The sequence below is a fragment of the Salvelinus alpinus genome, chromosome 14 (assembly GCF_045679555.1).
Source record: "Salvelinus alpinus chromosome 14, SLU_Salpinus.1, whole genome shotgun sequence".
Taxonomy (NCBI): domain Eukaryota; kingdom Metazoa; phylum Chordata; class Actinopteri; order Salmoniformes; family Salmonidae; genus Salvelinus; species Salvelinus alpinus.
Window position 1 is genome coordinate 56521914 of NC_092099.1, and position 27986 is coordinate 56549899.

The 27986-nt window shown below is 43.5% G+C and overlaps 1 protein-coding gene across 4 annotated transcripts; it reads left to right on the forward strand.

Annotated features, from left to right (window-relative positions):
- Nucleotides 1-15623: 15623 nt before the first annotated feature.
- LOC139539132 (CASP8 and FADD-like apoptosis regulator) lies at nt 15624-27953 on the forward strand. 4 transcript variants are annotated; one of them, XM_071341934.1, is made up of 11 exons: nt 15624-15718; nt 16561-16871; nt 17036-17141; nt 20195-20336; nt 22223-22290; nt 22402-22468; nt 22587-22639; nt 24953-25031; nt 26353-26542; nt 26671-27000; nt 27291-27953. In XM_071341934.1, the coding sequence occupies exons 2-11, from the start codon at nt 16579-16581 to the stop codon at nt 27418-27420; spliced, it is 1458 nt and encodes a 485-aa protein (XP_071198035.1). In that variant the 5' UTR covers nt 15624-15718; nt 16561-16578; the 3' UTR covers nt 27421-27953. The 4 variants fall into 4 exon arrangements, with proteins under 4 accessions (XP_071198035.1, XP_071198033.1, XP_071198034.1 ...); XM_071341932.1 differs by having other exon boundaries at nt 15680-15818; XM_071341933.1 differs by lacking the exon at nt 15624-15718 and adding an exon at nt 15985-16128.
- The last annotated feature ends 33 nt before the right edge of the window (nt 27954-27986 follow it).

Genomic DNA, 27986 nt, shown 5'->3' on the forward strand with positions numbered 1-27986 from the left:
AGTAGACTACTATACAGGACAGGAGGCAGCTACAGTAGACTACTATACAGGACAGGAGGCAGCTACAGTAGACTACTATACAGGACAGGAGGCAGCTACAGTAGACTACTTTACAGGACAGGAGGCAGCTACAGTAGACTACTATACAGGACAGGAGGCAGCTACAGTAGACTACTATACAGGACAGGAGGCAGCTACAGTAGACTACTATACAGGACAGGAGGCAGCTACAGTAGACTACTATACAGGACAGGAGGCAGCTACAGTAGACTACTATACAGGACAGGAGGCAGATACAGTAGATTACTATACAGGACAGGAGGCAGCTACAGTAGACTACTATACAGGACAGGAGGCAGCTACAGTAGACTACTATACAGGACAGGAGGCAGCTACAGTAGACTACTATACAGGACAGGAGGCAGCTACAGTAGACTACTATACAGGACAGGAGGCAGCTACAGTAGACTACTATACAGGACAGGAGGCAGATACAGTAGATTACTATACAGGACAGGAGGCAGCTACAGTAGACTACTATACAGGACAGGAGGCAGCTACAGTAGACTACTATACAGGACAGGAGGCAGCTACAGTAGACTACTATACAGGACAGGAGGCAGCTACAGTAGACTACTATACAGGATAGGAGGCAGCTACAGTAGACTACTATACAAGACAGGAGGCTACTACAGTAGACTACTATACAGGACAGGAGGCAGCTACAGTAGACTACTATACAGGACAGGAGGCAGCTACAGTAGACTACTATACAGGACAGGAGGCAGATACAGTAGATTACTATACAGGACAGGAGGCAGCTACAGTAGACTACTATACAGGACAGGAGGCAGCTACAGTAGACTACTATACAGGACAGGAGGCAGCTACAGTAGACTACTATACAGGACAGGAGGCAGCTACAGTAGACTACTATACAGGACAGGAGGCAGCTACAGTAGACTACTATACAGGACAGGAGGCAGCTACAGTAGACTACTATACAGGACAGGAGGCAGCTACAGTAGACTACTATACAGGACAGGAGGCAGCTACAGTAGACTACTATACAGGACAGGAGGCTGATAGAGTAGACTACTATACAGGACAGGAGGCAGCTACAGTAGACTACTATACAGGACAGGAGGCAGCTACAGTAGACTACTATACAGGACAGGAGGCAGCTACAGTAGACTACTATACAGGACAGGAGGCAGCTACAGTAGACTACTATACAGGACAGGAGGCAGCTACAGTATACTAATATACAGGACAGGAGGCAGCTACAGTAGACTACTATACAGGACAGGAGGCAGCTACAGTAGACTACTATACAGGACAGGAGGCAGCTACAGTAGACTACTATACAGGACAGGAGGCAGCTACAGTAGACTACTATACAGGACAGGAGGCAGCTACAGTATACTACTATACAGGACAGGAGGCAGCTACAGTAGACTACTATACAGGACAGGAGGCAGCTACAGTAGACTACTATACAGGACAGGAGGCAGCTACAGTAGACTACTATACAGGACAGGAGGCAGCTACAGTAGACTACTATACAGGACAGGAGGCAGATACAGTAGATTACTATACAGGACAGGAGGCAGCTACAGTAGACTACTATACAGGACAGGAGGCAGCTACAGTAGACTACTATACAGGACAGGAGGCAGCTACAGTAGACTACTATACAGGACAGGAGGCAGCTACAGTAGACTACTATACAGGACAGGAGGCAGCTACAGTAGACTACTATACAAGACAGGAGGCTACTACAGTAGACTACTATACAGGACAGGAGGCAGCTACAGTAGACTACTATACAGGACAGGAGGCAGCTACAGTAGACTACTATACAGGACAGGAGGCAGATACAGTAGATTACTATACAGGACAGGAGGCAGCTACAGTAGACTACTATACAGGACAGGAGGCAGCTACAGTAGACTACTATACAGGACAGGAGGCAGCTACAGTAGACTACTATACAGGACAGGAGGCAGCTACAGTAGACTACTATACAGGACAGGAGGCAGCTACAGTAGACTACTATACAGGACAGGAGGCAGCTACAGTAGACTACTATACAGGACAGGAGGCAGCTACAGTAGACCACTATACAGGACAGGAGGCTGATAGAGTAGACTACTATACAGGACAGGAGGCAGCTACAGTAGACTACTATACAGGACAGGAGGCAGCTACAGTAGACTACTATACAGGACAGGAGGCAGCTACAGTAGACTACTATACAAGACAGGAGGCTACTACAGTAGACTACTATACAGGACAGGAGGCAGCTACAGTAGACTACTATACAGGACAGGAGGCAGCTACAGTAGACTACTATACAGGACAGGAGGCAGATACAGTAGATTACTATACAGGACAGGAGGCAGCTACAGTAGACTACTATACAGGACAGGAGGCAGCTACAGTAGACTACTATACAGGACAGGAGGCAGCTACAGTAGACTACTATACAGGACAGGAGGCAGCTACAGTAGACTACTATACAGGACAGGAGGCAGCTACAGTAGACTACTATACAGGACAGGAGGCAGCTACAGTAGACTACTATACAGGACAGGAGGCAGCTACAGTAGACTACTATACAGGACAGGAGGCAGCTACAGTAGACTACTATACAGGACAGGAGGCTGATAGAGTAGACTACTATACAGGACAGGAGGCAGCTACAGTAGACTACTATACAGGACAGGAGGCAGCTACAGTAGACTACTATACAGGACAGGAGGCAGCTACAGTAGACTACTATACAGGACAGGAGGCAGCTACAGTAGACTACTATACAGGACAGGAGGCAGCTACAGTATACTAATATACAGGACAGGAGGCAGCTACAGTAGACTACTATACAGGACAGGAGGCAGCTACAGTAGACTACTATACAGGACAGGAGGCAGCTACAGTAGACTACTATACAGGACAGGAGGCAGCTACAGTAGACTACTATACAGGACAGGAGGCAGCTACAGTATACTACTATACAGGACAGGAGGCAGCTACAGTAGACTACTATACAGGACAGGAGGCAGCTACAGTAGACTACTATACAGGACAGGAGGCAGCTACAGTAGACTACTATACAGGACAGGAGGCAGCTACAGTAGACTACTATACAGGACAGGAGGCAGATACAGTAGATTACTATACAGGACAGGAGGCAGCTACAGTAGACTACTATACAGGACAGGAGGCAGCTACAGTAGACTACTATACAGGACAGGAGGCAGCTACAGTAGACTACTATACAGGACAGGAGGCAGCTACAGTAGACTACTATACAGGACAGGAGGCAGCTACAGTAGACTACTATACAAGACAGGAGGCTACTACAGTAGACTACTATACAGGACAGGAGGCAGCTACAGTAGACTACTATACAGGACAGGAGGCAGCTACAGTAGACTACTATACAGGACAGGAGGCAGATACAGTAGATTACTATACAGGACAGGAGGCAGCTACAGTAGACTACTATACAGGACAGGAGGCAGCTACAGTAGACTACTATACAGGACAGGAGGCAGCTACAGTAGACTACTATACAGGACAGGAGGCAGCTACAGTAGACTACTATACAGGACAGGAGGCAGCTACAGTAGACTACTATACAGGACAGGAGGCAGCTACAGTAGACTACTATACAGGACAGGAGGCAGCTACAGTAGACTACTATACAGGACAGGAGGCTGATAGAGTAGACTACTATACAGGACAGGAGGCAGCTACAGTAGACTACTATACAGGACAGGAGGCAGCTACAGTAGACTACTATACAGGACAGGAGGCAGCTACAGTAGACTACTATACAGGACAGGAGGCAGCTACAGTAGACTACTATACAGGACAGGAGGCAGCTACAGTATACTAATATACAGGACAGGAGGCAGCTACAGTAGACTACTATACAGGACAGGAGGCAGCTACAGTAGACTACTATACAGGACAGGAGGCAGCTACAGTAGACTACTATACAGGACAGGAGGCAGCTACAGTAGACTACTATACAGGACAAATGCAAGCTACAGTATACTACTATACAGGACAGGAGGCAGCTACAGTAGACTACTATACAGGACAGGAGGCAGCTACAGTAGACTACTATACAGGACAGGAGGACAGCAAGGAGTCATCGGGCCAGGTAGTCCTGAGGCATGGTCCTAGGACTCAGGTCCTCCGAGAGAGAAAGAATTAGAGAGAGCATACTTAAATTCACACAGGACACTAGACAAGACAGGATAAATACTCCAGATATAACAGACTCCTATACCTAGCAAAGATTTATAGATGACCTGGATCCAGTGGGTCTGGCGACGAATATGTAGCGAGGTCCAGCCGACGAGAGCATACAGGTCGCAGTGGTGGGTAGTATAAGACGCTTTGGTGACAAAACGGATGGCATTGTGATAGACTGCATCCAATTTGCTGAGTAGAGTGTTGGAGGCCATTTTACAAATGACATCACCTAACAATGACCACTCATACTTACCTTTGGGGCGGCAGGTAGCCTAGTGGTTAGAGCGTTGGGCCTGTTAGCGAAAAATTGCAAGATCAAATCCCCGAGCTGACAAGGTAAAAATCTGGTAAACAAATACCATTTATAACAATGTCAATTTATAACAATGATAAATTATAAAAATGACGTTAAAAATCGACTGACCTTGTGTTAAACGGAGTGTAATGAACACACAGCTAAGTGCTGATTATTTATGTGTCTGGGTTTCCTGTTGCCGACCAAAATGAACGGGAGAAAAATAATCCCATTGTAAAATAATGCTTTTCATTAATTGACGGAAAGAGATGTAAATCTCCTGCCTCCCCCCCGTCACGCACATCAGCGATTATTGGACTCACCTGGACTCCCCTCTGTCATTACCTCCCCTATATCTGTCTGTTTTACCGCTCTGTTGCCTGCTTCTGCATTGATTGCCATATGACCTTGTATGTGCTGTTCCTGTATTTGTTTTATGTCTGTTCCTGATTAAATGTTTGACTCCCCTTACCTGCTTCTCATCCCCAGCGTCGGTCCTTACAAAGACATTTGACTGTCCTGCTTATCGGTCTGTAGCAGCGCTCACCAACCTTTTCAAGATCATTTTCTGAGTCAAAACGCAAGCAGAGATCTACCGCTCAGATGTTTATTAAAACATGAAACGTAAGCCTATGCAACATTAACCAGTTAAAAACAGTTCTGTAGCAATGGGGTTTGTGCAGTAGGCTAAAGGCCCACTACATTACCACTGCTCAGTAGGCTATAGACCCAGTACATTATCACTGCATATTGGCTATGCTTGAATTGCCCTGCCAATGTTGCTCTTCTCAGACCATTTATAAATGATATATAAAATGTAGGTACATGATCACACTGGTAATAGATCATTTGTTGTATTACTTGTGAGGCACAGCTGAGTGAGCATAATAATTTAGTTTGTTTTACTGGCCTGCATCTGATGGTCAGTCTGAGATGAGGGAGGGTACAGCGGTGAGGCTGACTTACCGTCCCTCTGCTCTCACTCCCTCCACTGAGAAAAGGGGACAGTCTTCCAGCTGAAAAGGGGACAGTCTTCCATCTGAAAAGGGGACAGTCTTCCAGCTGAAAAGGGGACAGTCTTCCAGCTGAAAAGGGGACAGTCTTCCATCTGAAAAGGGGACAGTCTTCCAGCTGAAAAGGGGACAGTCTTCCAGCTGAAAAGGGGACAGTCTTCCATCTGAAAAGGGGACAGTCTTCCATCTGAAAAGGGGACAGTCTTCCATCTGAAAAGGGGACAGTCTTCCAGCTGAAAAGGGGACAGTCTTCCATCTGAAAAGGGGACAGTCTTCCAGCTGAAAAGGGGACAGTCTTCCAGCTGAAAAGGGGACAGTCTTCCAGCTGAAAAGGGGACAGTCTTCCAGCTGAAAAGGGGACAGTCTTCCATCTGAAAAGGGGACAGTCTTCCAGCTGAAAAGGGGACAGTCTTCCAGCTGAAAAGGGGACAGTCTTCCAGCTGAAAAGGGGACAGTCTTCCAGCTGAAAAGGGGACAGTCTTCCATCTGAAAAGGGGACAGTCTTCCAGCTGAAAAGGGGACAGTCTTCCATCTGAAAAGGGGACAGTCTTCCAACTGATGGCGAAGCTCAAATTACACTGCATTATTTCTGCCTCGTGCACCAATTTATGTTGTTACTCCTATGACCAGAGAAAGTGAAATATTCCTCGATATTAAAAAGACAAGCCACTAATAATAACAAGCTTATCGGAACACTTTGCCATAGTCATTCATTGCAGCTGCGGTGCATTTTATGGTTTATAAAAGTGCTGACAGTGCTGAATAACGTAAACAAGAATTTACTCAAAAACAGCAGTTCTTTGCTGTATCCGTTAAGTCTCTCTTTAGTCTCTAGTTTTTAAATCTCACAGTATCAACTTTGCTGTGCGAACGAGGCTTCTTTATACAGTCTATGACACCAGGAAACTGTGCAGACACCGTAATATGAGCTATCTGATTGGCCAACCGTAGATATTTAGGTGCACTTGATTTGCTGTCTGGGCCTGCCGGGTAGGCGGACATCTAACTTCAGACACAGGCAATGGTTCAACATGGGAACAGTTATCTTCCCGGCGCTAAGGCTGCTGAATCAAACGCACCTAACGTTAACATCGCTAAACAAATGAAAAAAATACAAACGCAGGGCTTTATCGTTGTTTTATTACAGAAATGTTTGGAGATCGACTGGTCTAAAGGGTAATTTGCATAATTTAGTGGGAATAAATTGGCCTGTGTATTTTCGTTAGTCATCATGTATCTTATTTATCGAACACAGCTATCACACCCTCACAGCATTCAGGTGTTGAGCTCTTAGCCGGTTGCTGCTGGAGTAAAACGTGCTTTTCTAAGTACCATTCATTGCTCAACAATTCTAAATGCAATCGCTTGTTAAAAACAACTTTTGGTGCATGATTAAAAATATCTACAAGTTGTATTTCTCAACGGGTGATTGAAGCGAGCCTCCCATTCAATATTCAAGTGCAGGCAACAGGTCCCCCACCACTTTACAATGCGAGCTGGAGGCCGTATGCATTTTGAAAAAATACTTCATTGTTTGAAACCTGAATGTTTTATTTCATATTATGAGGCATGTCTTACCTCGCTTCAAAGTAGCCTATAGGCAAAATACCACTATGGAAACGTGGAGAACAGTTTCTCGTTTGGGGAACCTTCCAATTTATCCTACAATTTCTAGCGTTCTACATGCCAGTTATGATTTTCATATGCGCATTTTTTTATTATTAATATATATTTTTTAAATACCCCCTTTCCCCGCAATGTCGATCTTGTCTCATCGCTTCAACTCTCCAACGGGATCCGGAGGCGAAGGTCGAGTCATGCTCCTCCAAAACATGACCAGTCTAACCGGGCTTCTTAACACCCGTCTGCTTAGTACGGAAGCCAGCCGCAACAATGTGTTGGAGGAGACACACCATTCAACTGAAGACCGGAGTCAGCCTGCAGGATGACGCTGGGCCAATTGACGCTGCCCTATGGGACTCCCGATCTAACCCGGGTCTGTAGTGACGCCTCTAGAATTGCACTGATTTAGACCGCTGCAGCACTCCAGAGGCCCCATATTCCACTAAATGTTATAGGGGCATGCCGCCACCTACTGTATTGGCTGTGTATCAGCCTACTATTTTGTAGTATGAATTCATTACTTGGTGAAGAAATGTACCTACCAACTAACCCTACACCCATTAAAACCTCACCACTTTACAAACTAACCCTACACCCATTAAAACCTCACCACTATACCAACTAACCCTACACCCATTAAAACCTCACCACTATACCAACTAACCCTACACCCATTAAAACCTCACCACTATACCAACTAACCCTGTGCCTATTAAAACCTCACCACTATACCAACTAACCCTGTACCCATTAAAACCTCACCACTATACCAACTAACCCTACACCCATTAAAACCTCACCACTATACCAACTAACCCTACACCCATTAAAACCTCACCACTATACCAACTAACCCTGTACCCATTAAAACCAAACCACTATACCAACTAACCCTGTACCCATTAAAACCTCACCACTATACCAACTAACCCTGTACCCATTAAAACCTCACCACTATACCAACTAACCCTACACCTATTAAAACCTCACCACTATACCAACTAACCCTGTACCCATTAAAACCTCACCACTATACCAACTAACCCTGTGCCCATTAAAACCTCACCACTATACCAACTAACCCTGTGCCCATTAAAACCTCACCACTATACCAACTAACCCTGTACCCATTAAAACCTCCCCACTATACCAACTAACCCTGTACCCATTAAAACCTCACCACTATACCAACTAACCCTGTACCCATTAAAACCTCCCCACTATACCAACTAACCCTGTACCCATTAAAACCTCACCACTATACCAACTAACCCTGTACCCATTAAAACCTCCCCACTATACCAACTAACCCTGTACCCATTAAAACCTCCCCACTATACCAACTAACCCTGTACCCATTAAAACCTCACCACTATACCAACTAACCCTGTACCCATTAAAACCTCACCACTATACCAACTAACCCTACACCCATTAAAACCTCCCTACAAACTAACCCTACACCCATTAAAACCTCACCACTATACCAACTAACCCTGTACCCATTAAAACCTCACCACTATACCAACTAACCCTGTACCCATTAAAACCTCACCACTATACCAACTAAACCTGTACCCATTAAAACCTCACCACTATACCAACTAACCCTGTACCCATTCAAATTCTCCCCACTATACCAACTAACCCTGTACCCATTAAAACCTCCCTACAAACTAACCCTACACCCATTAAAACCTCACCACTATACCAACTAACCCTACACCCATTAAAACCTCACCACTATACCAGCTAACCCTGTACCCATTAAAACCTCACCACTATATCAACTAACCCTACACCCATTAAAATTCTCCCCACTATACCAACTAACCCTGTACCCATTAAAACCTCCCTACAAACTAACCCTACACCCATTAAAACCTCACCACTATACCAACTAACCCTACACCCATTAAAACCTCACCACTATACCAACTAACCCTACACCCATTAAAACCTCACCACTATACCAACTAACCCTACACCCATTAAAACCTCACCACTATACCAACTAACCCTACACCCATTAAAACCTCACCACTATACCAACTAACCCTGTGCCTATTAAAACCTCACCACTATACCAACTAACCCTGTACCCATTAAAACCTCACCACTATACCAACTAACCCTACACCCATTAAAACCTCACCACTATACCAACTAACCCTACACCCATTAAAACCTCACCACTATACCAACTAACCCTGTACCCATTAAAACCAAACCACTATACCAACTAACCCTGTACCCATTAAAACCTCACCACTATACCAACTAACCCTGTACCCATTAAAACCTCACCACTATACCAACTAACCCTACACCTATTAAAACCTCACCACTATACCAACTAACCCTGTACCCATTAAAACCTCACCACTATACCAACTAACCCTGTGCCCATTAAAACCTCACCACTATACCAACTAACCCTGTGCCCATTAAAACCTCACCACTATACCAACTAACCCTGTACCCATTAAAACCTCCCCACTATACCAACTAACCCTGTACCCATTAAAACCTCACCACTATACCAACTAACCCTGTACCCATTAAAACCTCCCCACTATACCAACTAACCCTGTACCCATTAAAACCTCACCACTATACCAACTAACCCTGTACCCATTAAAACCTCCCCACTATACCAACTAACCCTGTACCCATTAAAACCTCCCCACTATACCAACTAACCCTGTACCCATTAAAACCTCACCACTATACCAACTAACCCTGTACCCATTAAAACCTCACCACTATACCAACTAACCCTACACCCATTAAAACCTCCCTACAAACTAACCCTACACCCATTAAAACCTCACCACTATACCAACTAACCCTGTACCCATTAAAACCTCACCACTATACCAACTAACCCTGTACCCATTAAAACCTCACCACTATACCAACTAAACCTGTACCCATTAAAACCTCACCACTATACCAACTAACCCTGTACCCATTCAAATTCTCCCCACTATACCAACTAACCCTGTACCCATTAAAACCTCCCTACAAACTAACCCTACACCCATTAAAACCTCACCACTATACCAACTAACCCTACACCCATTAAAACCTCACCACTATACCAGCTAACCCTGTACCCATTAAAACCTCACCACTATATCAACTAACCCTACACCCATTAAAATTCTCCCCACTATACCAACTAACCCTGTACCCATTAAAACCTCCCTACAAACTAACCCTACACCCATTAAAACCTCACCACTATACCAACTAACCCTACACCCATTAAAACCTCACCACTATACCAGCTAACCCTGTACCCATTAAAACCTCACCACTATATCAACTAACCCTACACCCATTAAAACCTCCCTACCAACTAACCCTACACCCATTTAAACCTCCCTCACCACTATACCAACTAACCCTGTACCCATTAAAACCTCACCACTATACCAACTAACCCTGTACCCATTAAAACCTCCCCACTATACCAACTAACCCTGTACCCATTAAAACCTCACCACTATACCAACTAACCCTGTACCCATTAAAACCTCCCCACTATACCAACTAACCCTGTACCCATTAAAACCTCACCACTATACCAACTAACCCTACACCCATTAAAACCTCCCCACTATACCAACTAACCCTGTACCCATTAAAACCTCCCCACTATACCAACTAACCCTGTACCCATTAAAACCTCACCACTATACCAACTAACCCTGTACCCATTAAAACCTCACCACTATACCAACTAACCCTGTGCCCATTAAAACCTCACCACTATACCAACTAACCCTACACCCATTAAAACCTCACCACTATACCAACTAACCCTGTACCCATTAAAACCTCCCCACTATACCAACTAACCCTGTACCCATTAAAACCTCACCACTATACCAACTAACCCTGTACCCATTAAAACCTCACCACTATACCAACTAACCCTACACCCATTAAAACCTCACCACTATACCAACTAACCTTACACCCATTAAAACCTCACCACTATACCAACTAACCCTACACCCATTAAAACCTCACCACTATACCAACTAACCCTGTACCCATTAAAACCTCACCACTATACCAACTAACCCTACACCCATTAAAACCTCACCACTATACCAACTAACCCTGTACCCATTAAAACCTCACCACTATACCAACTAACCCTGTACCCATTAAAACCTCACCACTATACCAACTAACCCTACACCCATTAAAACCTCACCACTATACCAACTAACCTTACACCCATTAAAACCTCACCACTATACCAACTAACCCTACACCCATTAAAACCTCACCACTATACCAACTAACCCTACACCCATTAAAACCTCACCACTATACCAACTAAACCTGTACCCATTAAAACCTCACCACTATACCAACTAACCCTGTACCCATTCAAATTCTCCCCACTATACCAACTAACCCTGTACCCATTAAAACCTCCCTACAAACTAACCCTACACCCATTAAAACCTCACCACTATACCAACTAACCCTACACCCATTAAAACCTCACCACTATACCAGCTAACCCTGTACCCATTAAAACCTCACCACTATACCAACTAACCCTACACCCATTAAAACCTCACCACTATACCAACTAACCCTGTACCCATTAAAACCTCCCCACTATACCAACTAACCCTGTACCCATTAAAACCTCACCACTATACCAACTAACCCTGTACCCATTAAAACCTCACCACTATACCAACTAACCCTACACCCATTAAAACCTCACCACTATACCAACTAACCTTACACCCATTAAAACCTCACCACTATACCAACTAACCCTACACCCATTAAAATCTCACCACTATACCAACTAACCCTGTACCCATTAAAACCTCACCACTATACCAACTAACCCTACACCCATTAAAACCTCACCACTATACCAACTAACCCTGTACCCATTAAAACCTCACCACTATACCAACTAACCCTGTACCCATTAAAACCTCACCACTATACCAACTAACCCTACACCCATGAAAACCTCACCACTATACCAACTAACCTTACACCCATTAAAACCTCACCACTATACCAACTAACCCTACACCCATTAAAACCTCACCACTATACCAACTAACCCTACACCCATTAAAACCTCACCACTATACCAACTAAACCTGTACCCATTAAAACCTCACCACTATACCAACTAACCCTGTACCCATTCAAATTCTCCCCACTATACCAACTAACCCTGTACCCATTAAAACCTCCCTACAAACTAACCCTACACCCATTAAAACCTCACCACTATACCAACTAACCCTACACCCATTAAAACCTCACCACTATACCAGCTAACCCTGTACCCATTAAAACCTCACCACTATACCAACTAACCCTACACCCATTAAAACCTCACCACTATACCAACTAACCCTGTACCCATTAAAACCTCCCCACTATACCAACTAACCCTGTACCCATTAAAACCTCACCACTATACCAACTAACCCTGTACCCATTAAAACCTCACCACTATACCAACTAACCCTACACCCATTAAAACCTCACCACTATACCAACTAACCTTACACCCATTAAAACCTCACCACTATACCAACTAACCCTACACCCATTAAAACCTCACCACTATACCAACTAACCCTGTACCCATTAAAACCTCACCACTATACCAACTAACCCTACACCCATTAAAACCTCACCACTATACCAACTAACCTTACACCCATTAAAACCTCACCACTATACCAACTAACCCTACACCCATTAAAACCTCACCACTATACCAACTAACCCTACACCCATTAAAACCTCACCACTATACCAACTAAACCTGTACCCATTAAAACCTCACCACTATACCAACTAACCCTACACCCATTAAAAGTTCTGTGTGATCCACCACTCCATATTCACTCAAAACATGGTCCACTTTTTCCCTGTCCGCCATCTTATCCTTCATCAGATCTTCCAGAAGGCTTGCGCAATCCCCAATTTCATATTTACTTATGATATGCTCCACATTTCTAATGACCCCCACCTCATGTCTACACTTGCAAGCCATGTAGCATGCTAGCTAACTCACTCTAACAGCAATAACACACAAAAACACATCCCAGAATGCACACAATATCTAACAGGTACCAGGGCTTTTCTTCATTTTTACTATTTTCTACATTGTCGAATAATAGTGAAGACATCAAAACTATGAAATAACACATCATGTAGAATCATGTAGTAACCAAAAAACTGTTAAACAAATCAGAATATATTTTATATTTTAGATTCTTCAAAGTATTTGCCTTGATGACAGCTTTGCACACTTGGCATTCTCTCAACCAGCTTGCCTTTCCAACAGTCTTGAATGAGTTCCCACTTAAAGCCCATGAAGCCCATCAAATTGGCAGAGACTCCAGTCACCCAGTTATAGACTGTTTTCTCTGCTACTGCACTGCACTGCAAGCGGTACCAGAGTGCCGAGTCTAGGACCAAGAGGCTCCTCCACAGCTTCTACACCCCCAAGCCATAAGACGACTGAACAATTAATAAAATCACCACCCGACTATTTACATTGACCCCCCTCCCTTTTTTACATTGACCCCCCTCCCTTTTTTTTACATTGACCCCCCCTCCCTTTTTTACATTGACCCCCCCTCCCTTTTTTTTTTTACATTGACCCCCTCCCTTTTTTACATTGACCCCCCTCCCTTTTTTACATTGACCCCCCTCCCTTTTTTTTTTTACATTGACCCCCCTCCCTTTTTTTTTTACATTGACCCCCCTCCCTTTTTTACATTGACCCCCCTCCCTTTTTTTTACATTGACCCCCCTCCCTTTTTACATTGAGCCCCCTCCCTTTTTTACATTGACCCCCCTCCCTTTTTTTTTACATTGACCCACCTCCCTTTTTTACATTGACCCCCCTCCCTTTTTTACATTGACCCCCCTCCCTTTTTTTACATTGACCCCTCCCTTTTGTGCGCTGCTGCTACTCGCATGGTCATTTTCAGAACTCCTCTTGAACTGCACAGTTGGTTAAGGGCTTGTAAGTAAGTATTTCACGGTAAGGTCGACACCTGTTGTATTCGGCGCATGTGACAAATAAAGTTTGATTTGATTTGACATATGATGAGCACTTGTTGGCTGCTTTTCCTTCACTCTGGGGTCCAACTCATCCCAACCATCTCAATTGGGTTGAGGTCGGGTGATTGTGGAGGCCAGGTGATCTGATGCAGCACTCCATCACGCTCCTTCTTGGTAAAATAGCCCTTACACAGCCTGGAGCTGTGTTGGGCCATTGTCCTGTTGAAAAACAAATGATTGTACCACGAAGCACCACCAGATGGGATGGCCTATCGCTGCAGAATGCTGTGGTAGCCATGCTGGTTAAGTGTGCCTTGAATTCTAAATAAATCACTGACAGTGTCACCAGCAAAGCACCCCCACACCATCACACCTCCTCCTCCATGCTTCACGGTGAGAACCACACATGCGGAGATCATCCGTTCACCTACTCTGCGTCTCACAAAGACACGGCGGTTGGAACCAAAAATCTCACATTTGGACTCATCAGACCAAAGGGCAGATTTCCACCGGTCTAATGTCCATTGCTCGTGTTTCTTGGCCCAAGCAAGTCTCTTCTTCTTATTGGTGTCCTTTAGTAGTGGTTTCTTTGCAGCAATTCGACCATGAAGGTCTGATTCACGCAGTCTCCTCAACAGTTGATGTTGAGACATGTCTGTTACTTGAACACTCTGAAGCATTTATTTGGGCTGCAATCTGAGGCTGGTAACTCTAATGAACTTATCTTCTGCAGCAGAGGTAACTCTGGGTCTTCCTTTCCTGTGGCGGTCCTCATGAGAGCCCGTTTCATCATAGCGCTTGATGGTTTTTGCGACTGCACTTGAAAAAACGTTCAAAGTTCTTGAATTTTTCCGGATTGACTGACCTTCATGTTTTAAAGTAATGATGGACTGTCGTTCCTCTTTGCTTATTTATGCTGTTCTTGCCATAATATGGACTTGATCTTTTACCAAATAGGGCTATCTTCTGTATACCAACCCTACCTTGTCACAACACAACTGATTGGCTCAAACGCAAAAAGAAGGAAAAACATTCCACAAATTAACTTTTCACAAGGTACACCTGTTAATTGAAATACATTCCAGGTGACTACCTCCTGAAGCCAAGAGTGGGCAAAGCTGTCATCAAGGCAAAGGGTGGCTTCTTTGAAGAATCTCAAATATAACATATATTTTGATTTGTTTAACAATTTATTGGTTACTACATGATTCTACATGATGTGTTATTTCATAGTTTTGATGTCTTCACTAATATTCTACAATGTAGAAAATGGTACAAATAAAATAAAAAATCTGACTGAGTAGGTGTGTCCAAACTTTGGACTGGTATACCACAGCTAAGCGCTGTTCCCTATGACGCAACGCGGAGTGCCTGGATACAGACACTCCGGATACAGGATACAGCCTGGATACAGTGCCTGGATACAGACCAGGTATGCTGTAATGTACTACGTTTGGACACTCAGTCAAGGGTCTTTCTTTATTTTCAGAAGGAAGGCAGTACTGGCAGCAGCGACAACCAGCTGGATGCAGGTACGGGTCTTGGCAGAGGAGCCTGGTGGCGTGGTAACTTCCACTTTCGCTCTGAGCAGGTTTTAGTATATATTTATCAGTGACTAATTCATTCAAATACTTTATGACCAATATTGAGTCAGTTCCGTGATCCCGCCACCCAGACCGAAATGAAAGTGTAATTTCCCGCGTGGGTGGTTACACAGAATTTGAAACGATCTTCCCCATTTGCGCTTTCCATTTCGTAATGCGCGAAACTTCAATTCGTCATTATAATCATCTAATTTCTCAGTCTTCATGCAACAGACCTCGCTGTGTCCTTCTCTAAAAGGTATTCATATTTTTCATTTGCGATATAACCGACGTATGTTGTTAATATTCTCTGAAATATTCGTGTTTTATTTACCTTTGAATAATTCCTTTCTGGGTGGTTTCATGCCTCGTCTAACTTTAGTTTTCCACCGTTCGCCTTATCATGTATGTACTGTCTGTATATGTTCACCTATTGGCCACATGCAGGTTCAATAATAGTAAAATATGCCGATGATAATAACTAAGGTACTACTAGTCTATTGCGCACAGCGTGAGTCTGGGAACGACATAACTATTGCAAGTAAGCAGTAGTATACACATCATATTTGCCAATTCAAGTTGCTCTTCATTTCAAATGGGCCATAGATCTATGATGCAAATACCCATTTAGAAATAATGAAGTTGACATAATTTTCTATCCATAAAATCAATCCCTGTTTTCCCCTTTCAGAGACTACTGACGAGTTCTATGGCTAACAGACAGTTATATCAGATGATCGGCAGGATATGTGAGGCCCTGAGCTCAGGTGAGTGCAGGAGGCTCCTGTACCTGTGTGGATCCCTGGACACTGACAGCTGTGGCTCTGATCATGTGAGAGAGGTGTTAACTTCCTGGCTGAGCAGAGGACAGGTGGATCAGCTGTACCTGGTGGAACTTCTGTTCAGACTGAGACGCTTTGATCTCCTGAAGAAAGTGTTTCACATTAGTAAACAGGAAGTGGAGGGGATTCTGGGACAGAACCGAGCTTTGTCAGAGTACAGGTGAGATTTATTCCTTAGGCTTGAGTTCTGCTATTGTCTTTTCCAGGATAACAACACACACCAATAGACCAAACATTCTTTACAGTCTCATTCATCGCGGTCTTCATGAGTAAATATTTCCCATTGAGTTCTGTCTATGAAGCTTTTCTGTTTCCTGGTTACAGAGTGTTGATGTCTGATGTGAGCGAAGACATGGGGACAGAAGACCTGGAATCGCTCAAGTTTCTGCTGAGTGGTTCTTTATCCAGAGAGAGGCTGACCAGAGTCAAGGTAAAGGCTTGGTTCAGACATTTTACATTTTATTTCATTACTGACAAGCCTGATCTGATTATGTCATGAAATATTTCTGCATTGTGGGTGGGGGATTTCTGACATGGAAATACCACTAGGTATGCTGTAATGTACTGTGTATTACTGTGAGAACATTCCTCTTCTGCAATGTAAATACCACTAGGTATGCTGTAATGTACTGTGTATTACTGTGAGAACATTCCTCTTCTGCAATGTAAATACCACTAGGTATGCTGTAATGTACTGTGTATTACTGTGAGAACATTCCTCTTCTGCAATGTAAATACCACTAGGTATGCTGTAATGTACTGTGAGAACATTGCTCTTCTTCTGTGGTATGTTTCCTGAGGATTGAGGTTGTTATGGAATGTTTTTATTTTATTTCAATGGATTTTCTTTTAGAATTTAGTACAAAACACAAACCAAGCTGCCAGACAAGTATTGCTTTAAGTAAGACATGACAACAATAGGGTGTTACTAATGTACTGTAAGACATGACAACAATAGGGTGTTACTAATGTACTGTAAGACATGACAACAATAGGGTGTTACTAATGTACTGTAAGACATGACAACAATAGGGTGTTACTTAAGTAAGACATGACAACAATCAAATACAACAAATACAATAGGTATCGACCTTACAGTGAAATGCTTACTTACAAGCCCTTTACCAACAATGCAGTTTTAAGAAAAATACAACAAAAAAAGAAATGTCACAAATCATTAAAGACCAGCAGTAAAATAACAATGTGGATGCTATATACAAGGGGTACCGGTACAGAGTCAATGTGGAGGCTATATACAGGGTGTACCGGTACAGAGTCAATGTGGAGACTATATACAGGGTGTATCGGTACAGAGTCAATGTGGAGACTATATACAGGGGGTACCGGTACAGAGTCAATGTGGAGACTATATACAGGGTGTATCGGTACAGAGTCAATGTGGAGACTATATACAGGGGGTACCGGTACAGAGTCAATGTGGAGACTATATACAGGGTGTATCGGTACAGAGTCAATGTGGAGACTATATACAGGGGGTACCGGTACAGAGTCAATGTGGAGACTATATACAGGGTGTTACGGTACAGAGTCAATGTGGAGACTATATACAGGGGGTACCGGTACAGAGTCAATGTGGAGACTATATACAGGGTGTTACGGTACAGAGTCAATGTGGAGACTATATACAGGGGGTACCGGTACAGAGTCAATGTGGAGACTATATACAGGGGGTACCGGTACAGAGTCAATGTGGAGGCTATATACAGGGTGTATCGGTACAGAGTCAATGTGGAGACTATATACAGGGGGTACCGGTACAGAGTCAATGTGGAGGCTATACACAGGGTGTTACGGTACAGAGTCAATGTGGAGACTATATACAGGGGGTACCGGTACAGAGTCAATGTGGAGACTATATACAGGGTGTTACGGTACAGAGTCAATGTGGAGACTATATACAGGGGGTACCGGTACAGAGTCAATGTGGAGACTATATACAGGGTGTTACGGTACAGAGTCAATGTGGAGACTATATACAGGGGGTACCGGTACAGAGTCAATGTGGAGACTATATACAGGGTGTTACGGTACAGAGTCAATGTGGAGACTATATACAGGGTGTATCGGTACAGAGTCAATGTGGAGACTATATACAGGGGGTACCGGTACAGAGTCAGTGTGGAAGCTATATACAGGGGGTACCGGTACAGAGTCAATGTGGAGACTATATACAGGGTGTTACGGTACAGAGTCAATGTGGAGACTATATACAGGGGGTACCGGTACAGAGTCAATGTGGAGACTATATACAGGGGGTACCGGTACAGAGTCAATGTGGAGGCTATATACAGGGTGTATCGGTACAGAGTCAATGTGGAGACTATATACAGGGTGTACCGGTACAGAGTCAATGTGGAGACTATATACAGGGTGTTACGGTACAGAGTCAATGTGGAAGCTATATACAGGGTGTTACGGTACAGAGTCAATGTGGAGGCTATATACAGGGGTTACCGGTACAGAGTCAATGTGGAGGCTATATACAGGGGGTACCGGTACAGAGTCAATGTGGAGACTATATACAGGGGGTACCGGTACAGAGTCAATGTGGAGGCTATATACAGGGGTTACCGGTACAGAGTCAATGTGGAGGCTATATACAGGGGGTACCGGTACAGAGTCAATGTGCGGGGGCACCGGTTAGTCAAGGTAATTGAGGTAATATGTACATGTAGGTAGAGTTATTAAAGTGACTATGCATAGATAATAACAGAGAGTAGCAGCAGCGTAAAAGAGGGGGGGGGGCGATGCAAATAGTCTGGGTAGCCATTTGATTAGATGTTCATGAGTCTTATGACTTCGCGGTGGAAGCTGTTTAGAAGCCTCTTGGCCCTAGACTTGGCGCTCCGGTACCGCTTGCCGACTAGGGTGGCTGGAGTCTTTGACAATTTTTAGGGCCTTCCTCTGACACCGCCTGGTATAGAGGTCCTGGATGGCAGGATGCTTGGCCCCAGTGATGTACTGGGCCGTATGCACTACCCTCTGTAGCGCCTTACGGTCGCAGGCCGAGCAGTTGCCATACCAGGCAGAGATGCAACCAGTCAGGATGCTCTCGATGGTGCAGCTGTAGAACCTTTTGAGGATGTGAGGACACATGCCAAATCTTTTCAGTCTCCTGAGGGTGAATAGGTTTTGTCGTGCCCTCTTCACGACTGTCTTGGTGTGTTTGGACCATGTTAGTTTGTTGGTGATGTGGACGCCAAGGAACTTGAAGCTCTCAACCTGCTCCACTACAGCCCCGTCGATGAGAATGGGGGCGTGCTCGGTCCTCCTTTTTCCTGTAGTCCACAATCATCTCTTTTGTCTTGATCATGTTGAGGGAGAGGGTATAGGGTATTGTTTAAGTAAGACATAACAACAACAGAACAACAATATGACAGTTACAACAACAAGAGGTGTTCATAATCAGTGTCTGTCCAGAAGATCCAGATGTTCTGGAATGTTCCTTTCTCTGTGTGACAGAGTTTCCTGGATGTCATAGTTGAACTGGAGAAGCTGGACAGAGTGTCTTCTGAAAGGGTGGAGCTGATAGAACAATGTCTGACGGACATCAGCAGGGTTGACCTGGCCAAGAAGGTCAAAGGGTACCGGAACCTGACATCAGGTAAGAATTAGGAAAGGGCCCACTTTGGCACTCTGGAGGACTTCTGGATATCTGGGGCCGTATCAAGCGTCTCAGATTAGGAGTGGTGATCCAGGATCTCCATATACTCATTGTGATCTGAGTGGCTAAATGGATTCTACAGTGCATTCGGAAAGTATTCAGACCCCTTGACTTTTTCCACATTTTGTTACCTTACAACCTTGTTCTAAAATTGATTAAATTAAATGTTTTCCTCATCAATCTACACACAATACCCCATAATGACATCACAATACCCCATAATGACAAAGTGAAAACAGGGGTTTAGAAATTTTTGGGGAAAATAAAATTACCTATTTACATGACTTAAATGTAAATGTAAATGTACATAAGTATTCAGAACCTTTGTTACGAGACTCGAAATTGATCTCAGGTGCATCCTGTTTCCATTGATCATCCTTGATGTTTCTACAACTTGATTGGAGTCCACCTGTGGTAAATTCAATTGATTGGACATGATTTGGAAAGGCACACTCCTGTCTATATAAGGTCCCACAGTTGACAGTGCATGTCAGAGCAAAAACCAAGCCATGAGGTCAAATAAATTGTCCATAGAGCTCAGAGACAGGATTGTATCAAGGCACAGATCTGGGGAAGGGTACCAAAACATTTCTGTAGCATTGAAGGTTCCCAAGAACACAGTGGCCTCCATCATTCTTAAATGGAAGAAGTTTGGAACCACCAAGACTCTGAGAGCTGGCCGCCCGGCCAAACTGAGCAATCGGCGAAGAATGGCCTTGGTCAGGGAGGTGACCAAGAACCAGTCTAACAGAGCTCCAGAGTTCCTCTGTGGAGATGGGAGAACCTTCCAGAAAGACAACCATCTCTGCAGCACTCCACCAATCAGGCCTTTATGGTAGAGTGACCAGAAAGAAGCCACTCCTCAGTAAAAGGCACAACAGCCCGCTTGGAGTTTGCCAAAAGGCACCTAACGGACTCTCAGACCAGAGAAACAAGATTCTCTGGTCTGATGAAACTAAGATTAAATTCTTTGGCCTGAATGCCAAGCGTCACGTCTGGAGGAAACCTGGCATCATCCCTACGGTGAAGCATGGAGGTGGCAGCATCATGCTGTGAGGATGTTTTTCCACGGCAGGGACTTGGAGACTAATCAGGATCGAGGAAAAGATGAATGGAGCAAAGTACAGAGAGATCCTTGATGAAAACCTGCTCCAGAGAGCTCAGGACCTCAGACTGGGGCAACGAAGGTTCAGCTTCTAACGGGACAACGACTCTAAGCACAAAGCCAAGACAACGCAGGAGTGGCTTCGGGACAAGTCTCTGAATGTCCTTGAGTGGCCCAACCAGAGCCCGGACTTGAACCCGATCGAACATCACTGGAGAGACCTGAAAATAGCTGTACAGCAATGCTCCACATCTAACCTGACAGAGCTTGTGGATCTGCTGAGAAGAATGGGAGAAACTCCCCAAATACAGGTGTGCCAAGCTTGTGGCGTCATACCCAAGAAGACTCAAGGCTGTAATCGCTGCCAAAGGTGCTTCAACAAAGTACTGAGTAAAGGGTCTGAATACTTATGTAAATGTGATATTTCAGTTTTTATTTTTTATACATTGTCAAATATTTCTAAAAACCTGTTTTTGCTTTGTCATTATGGGGTATTGTGTGTAGATTGATGAGGGGAAAAAACTATTTAATCAATTTTAGAATAAGGTTGTAAAGTAACAAAATGTGAAAAAAGTCAAGGGGTCTGAATACTTTCTGAATGCACTGTAAAACAGAACTCCTACTCTCAGACGCTTGATACTAATATGGCCCTTGTTCTCAATCTGAACCACCTCTGTTACATCCTGTTTGGAAATACTTCTTCCTGTGCACCTTGTTGTAGTTGTAACACCACAACATAGACCAGTGGTGATGACTCAGCTGGCCCAGCAGCAGTGGATCAGGACTCCAGTGAGTGCATCTCTACTACACTACCTCCCCTTGAGACAGGGAAACCTTCCCTCACCTCTACCACAGCTTTCTGTAAAGGATGTTTCTCTAACAGCGATTTCTGTCCCTCAGTCCAACCCCATGCCCACTGCCTCCCCTGTATCATGCCATTCAAGACAAGAGCAGTCCACACAGAACAGTAAGTTACTTTCATTACTCAGGAGAGGTTTCTTTAAAACACCAACTGTTTATCATGATTAGTGTTCATTAAAAAACGATTTCCTCTGTAGAAAGCAGCTGTCATTCTGTCATTCCAGCTCCAGAGAACGAAAACATTGCAGAGCCTGAAGGAAAAAGGCTATTCTACCAGGTAATATACATAGTGTTGTACCAGGTGATATACCAGGTAATATACATAGTGTTCTACCAGGTAATATACATAGTGTTGTACCAGGTAATATACATAGTGTTCTACCAGGTAATATACATAGTGTTGTACCAGGTGATATACATAGTGTTGTACCAGGTAATATACATAGTGTTCTACCAGGTAATATACAGAGTGTTCTACCAGGTGATATACCAGGTAATATACATAGTGTTCTACCAGGTAATATACATAGTGTTCTACCAGGTAATATACATAGTGTTGTACCAGGTAATATACATAGTGTTCTACCAGGTAATATACATAGTGTTCTACCAGGTAATATACATAGTGTTCTACCAGGTAATATACATAGTGTTCTACCAGGTAATATACATAGTGTTCTACCAGGTAATATACATAGTGTTGTACCAGGTGATATACCAGGTAATATACATAGTGTTCTACCAGGTAATATACATAGTGTTCTACCAGGTAATATACATAGTGTTCTACCAGGTAATATACATAGTGTTCTACCAGGTAATATACATAGTGTTCTACCAGGTAATATACATAGTGTTCTACCAGGTAATATACATAGTGTTCTACCAGGTAATATACATAGTGTTCTACCAGGTAATATACATAGTGTTGTACCAGGTGATATACCAGGTAATATACATAGTGTTCTACCAGGTAATATACATAGTGTTGTACCAGGTAATATACATAGTGTTGTACCAGGTAATATACATAGTGTTCTACCAGGTAATATACATAGTGTTGTACCAGGTAATATACATAGTGTTCTACCAGGTAATATACATAGTGTTCTACCAGGTAATATACATAGTGTTCTACCAGGTAATATACATAGTGTTCTACCAGGTAATATACATAGTGTTCTACCAGGTAATATACATAGTGTTGTACCAGGTAATATACATAGTGTTCTACCAGGTAATATACATAGTGTTCTACCAGGTAATATACATAGTGTTCTACCAGGTAATATACATAGTGTTGTACCAGGTAATATACATAGTGTTCTACCAGGTAATATACATAGTGTTCTACCAGGTAATATACATAGTGTTCTACCAGGTAATATACATAGTGTTCTACCAGGTAATATACATAGTGTTGTACCAGGTAATATACATAGTGTTCTACCAGGTAATATACATAGTGTTCTACCAGGTAATATACATAGTGTTCTACCAGGTAATATACATAGTGTTCTACCAGGTAATATACATAGTGTTCTACCAGGTAATATACATAGTGTTCTACCAGGTAATATACATAGTGTTGTACCAGGTAATATACATAGTGTTCTACCAGGTAATATACATAGTGTTCTACCAGGTAATATACATAGTGTTCTACCAGGTAATATACATAGTGTTCTACCAGGTAATATACATAGTGTTCTACCAGGTAATATACATAGTGTTGTACCAGGTAATATACATAGTGTTCTACCAGGTAATATACATAGTGTTCTACCAGGTAATATACATAGTGTTCTACCAGGTAATATACATAGTGTTCTACCAGGTAATATACATAGTGTTGTACCAGGTAATATACATAGTGTTCTACCAGGTAATATACATAGTGTTCTACCAGGTAATATACATAGTGTTCTACCAGGTAATATACATAGTGTTCTACCAGGTAATATACATAGTGTTCTACCAGGTAATATACATAGTGTTCTACCAGGTAATATACATAGTGTTCTACCAGGTAATATACATAGTGTTCTACCAGGTAATATACATAGTGTTCTACCAGGTAATATACATAGTGTTCTACCAGGTAATATACATAGTGTTCTACCAGGTAATATACATAGTGTTGTACCAGGTAATATACATAGTGTTCTACCAGGTAATATACATAGTGTTCTACCAGGTAATATACATAGTGTTCTACCAGGTAATATACATAGTGTTCTACCAGGTAATATACCAGGTAATATACATAGTGTTCTACCAGGTAATGTACCAGGTAATATACATAGTGTTCTACCAGGTAATGTACCAAGTAATATACATAGTGTTTTGTTGGGGGGAGAAATTCCCATAAATGTTCTGCAGTTATGTGCCCATGGTTCTCTTTTAGTGTTTAACGTGCACAGATATACCATGTATCCCAAATGGCACCCTGAGTGCACTACTTTATACTACAGCCCAATGGGCCCTGGCCAAAAGTAGCACACTAAATAGGGAATAGGGTGCCATTTGGGACGAAGATCTTACGTGCATGGTGCATTTACAATACTGTGCCTGCCCCTCTGTTCTGCAGAGCCCACTGGATGTTTACAGTCTCCAGTCAGACCCACGGGGTGAATGTCTCATCATAGACTGTGTTGGCAGTGATGGAGGTGAGAGTCCACATGCTGAGTCTACTGTAGAGACATAACACATCTCTGTAACTGACACACACCACTGTTACTGACACACACCATCTCTGTTACTGACACACACCATCTCTGTTACTGACACACATCATCACTGTTACTGACACACACCATCTCTGTTACTGACACACATCACTGTTACTGACACACATCATCACTGTTACTGACACACACCACTGTTACTGACACACATCACTGTTACTGACACACATCATCACTGTTACTGACACACATCATCACTGTTACTGACACACACCATCACTGTTACTGACACATCATCACTGTTACTGACACATAGAGATGATGTGTGTCAGTAACAGTGATGGTGTGTGTCAGTAACAGTGATGATGTGTGTCAGTAACAGTGATGTGTGTCAGTAACAGTGATGTGTGTCAGTAACAGTGATGATGTGTGTCAGTAACAGTGATGTGTGTCAGTAACAGTGATGTGTGTCAGTAACAGTGATGTGTGTCAGTAACAGTGGTGTGTGTCAGTAACAGTGATGATGTGTGTCAGTAACAGTGATGTGTGTCAGTAACAGAGATGGTGTGTGTCAGTAACAGTGATGATGTGTGTCAGTAACAGAGATGGTGTGTGTCAGTAACAGAGATGGTGTGTGTCAGTAACAGTGGTGTGTGTCAGTAACAGTGATGATGTGTGTCAGTAACAGTGATGATGTGTCAGTAACAGTGATGTGTGTCAGTAACAGTGATGTGTGTCAGTAACAGTGATGTGTGTCAGTAACAGTGATGATGTGTGTCAGTAACAGTGATGTGTGTCAGTAACAGTGATGATGTGTGTCAGTAACAGTGATGTGTGTCAGTAACAGTGATGATGTGTGTCAGTAACAGTGATGTGTGTCAGTAACAGTGATGTGTGTCAGTAACAGTGATGTGTGTCAGTAACAGTGATGTGTGTCAGTAACAGTGATGATGTGTGTCAGTAACAGTGATGATGTGTGTCAGTAACAGTGATGTGTGTCAGTAACAGTGATGATGTGTGTCAGTAACAGTGATGATGTGTGTCAGTAACAGTGATGTGTGTCAGTAACAGTGATGATGTGTCAGTAACAGTGATGATGTGTGTCAGTAACAGTGATGTGTGTCAGTAACAGTGATGATGTGTCAGTAACAGTGATGATGTGTGTCAGTAACAGTGATGATGTGTGTCAGTAACAGTGATGTGTGTCAGTAACAGTGATGATGTGTCAGTAACAGTGATGATGTGTGTCAGTAACAGAGATGGTGTGTGTCAGTAACAGTGATGATGTTCTTCTTCCCACCAGACATGTTGGAGGAGATGTTCAACGGGCTCCACTTCAAGGTGACCCTGGTTAAGTGGCCGAGTGTGGGGGATACCCTGTCTCTTCTCAGGCAGGCTGCCCAACCGAGGGAGAACCAGGAAGTTGATGCCTTCGCCTGCTGCATCATCAGCCGTGGTACTGCTACCGACCTGCTGGCTACAGACTCCAACAGGTAGAGCACGGCACTGGTCACACCTGGGTTGTGGGTTTGATTCCCATTGGGCTCACCCATACTAAAATGGACACATGTAAGCCATTTTGGCATATCTTATTATAATTATTGTACATTTTATTTGACAGGCTCGGGGTGCGTCTTGACACCGTCCGACACCTCTTCATCCCTGACTACTGCCCCAGGCTGGCTGGCAAGCCCAAGCTGTTCTTCATCCAGACCTATAGTGTGTCAGGCCCCCAGGGCTGCTCCTCCAGGCCCACGGGTCACCCTGCTCACAGGGAGGAGGATCTGGAGACAGATGGGTATGGGGAACCTCTCAGTGTGGAGTCAGTCCCCACTGACGCAGATGTCTTCTGGAGCCACTGTTGGACAGATGAGGGTCAGCTGGAGGAGAAGGACCATCGGTCTGTGTACCTGCAGGCCCTGAGAGGGGCAGTTCTGACAGGACAGAGGAGGTACTGACTGCAACATGTCAATCAAACAGAGATGTTTCAGTCATAGATATTGAAAATGAGCCGTCCTGTTGTTCCAGCCCAGAGTGAAATGCTGAATGAAAAGACATATTTTCAACCAGTTTTGCTCACTGGGATCTCTCTGGTTTCAGTCTTTAGTATGTTTAATGGTACAACATTTAGACAAAAAAAAAGCATAAAAGATTACATTTCATGTTTGCTTGAATTGCACTGAATAAAGTAATGCCCATAGTGTAATCATGAATGACACGGTTCCTTTGCTTTTCTTGCAGGAGAACCCATCTAGTGGATGTCCATACAGAGATGAACGGGGTGATCTTCGACCACAACAGAAGGAATCCAGGAGCCAGATACAACATTAATCTGAGACACACACTCAGGAAGAATCTCTACATGTTATAGGAGACAGAATATAGTTTGCTCTACTGTATAACCACTGAGCTGAGGAACCACTGAGGACTACATTATATTATACAGTATACAACAGCACCCTCTACTGGCAGCTTTGATAACCACAACAGCACCCTCTACTGGCAGCTTTGATAACCACAACAGCACCCTCTACTGGCAGCTTTGATAACCACAACAGCACCCTCTACTGGCAGCTTTGATAACCACAACAGCACCCTCTACTGGCAGCTTTGATAACCACAACAGCACCCTCTACTGGCAGCTTTGATAACCACAACAGCACCCTCTACTGGCAGCTTTGATAACCACAACAGCACCCCCTACTGGCGACAACTGTCTTGCATCACATAGAGCAGCTAGCGAGGAAGTCATGCACTAAAAACACATTCAGTATTTTTCACTATGTATTTATTCAAGACATGTTTTTCTTTTTACTGAAGGATTTGAGAAAATAATGTGAATTCAGATCTGTGCATTTTTAAATGTAGCCAAGCCTGATAAGTAGTAATAAAACGTAGACCTAAAATACCCTAGATGGGAAAGGAAAGCTCATTTTC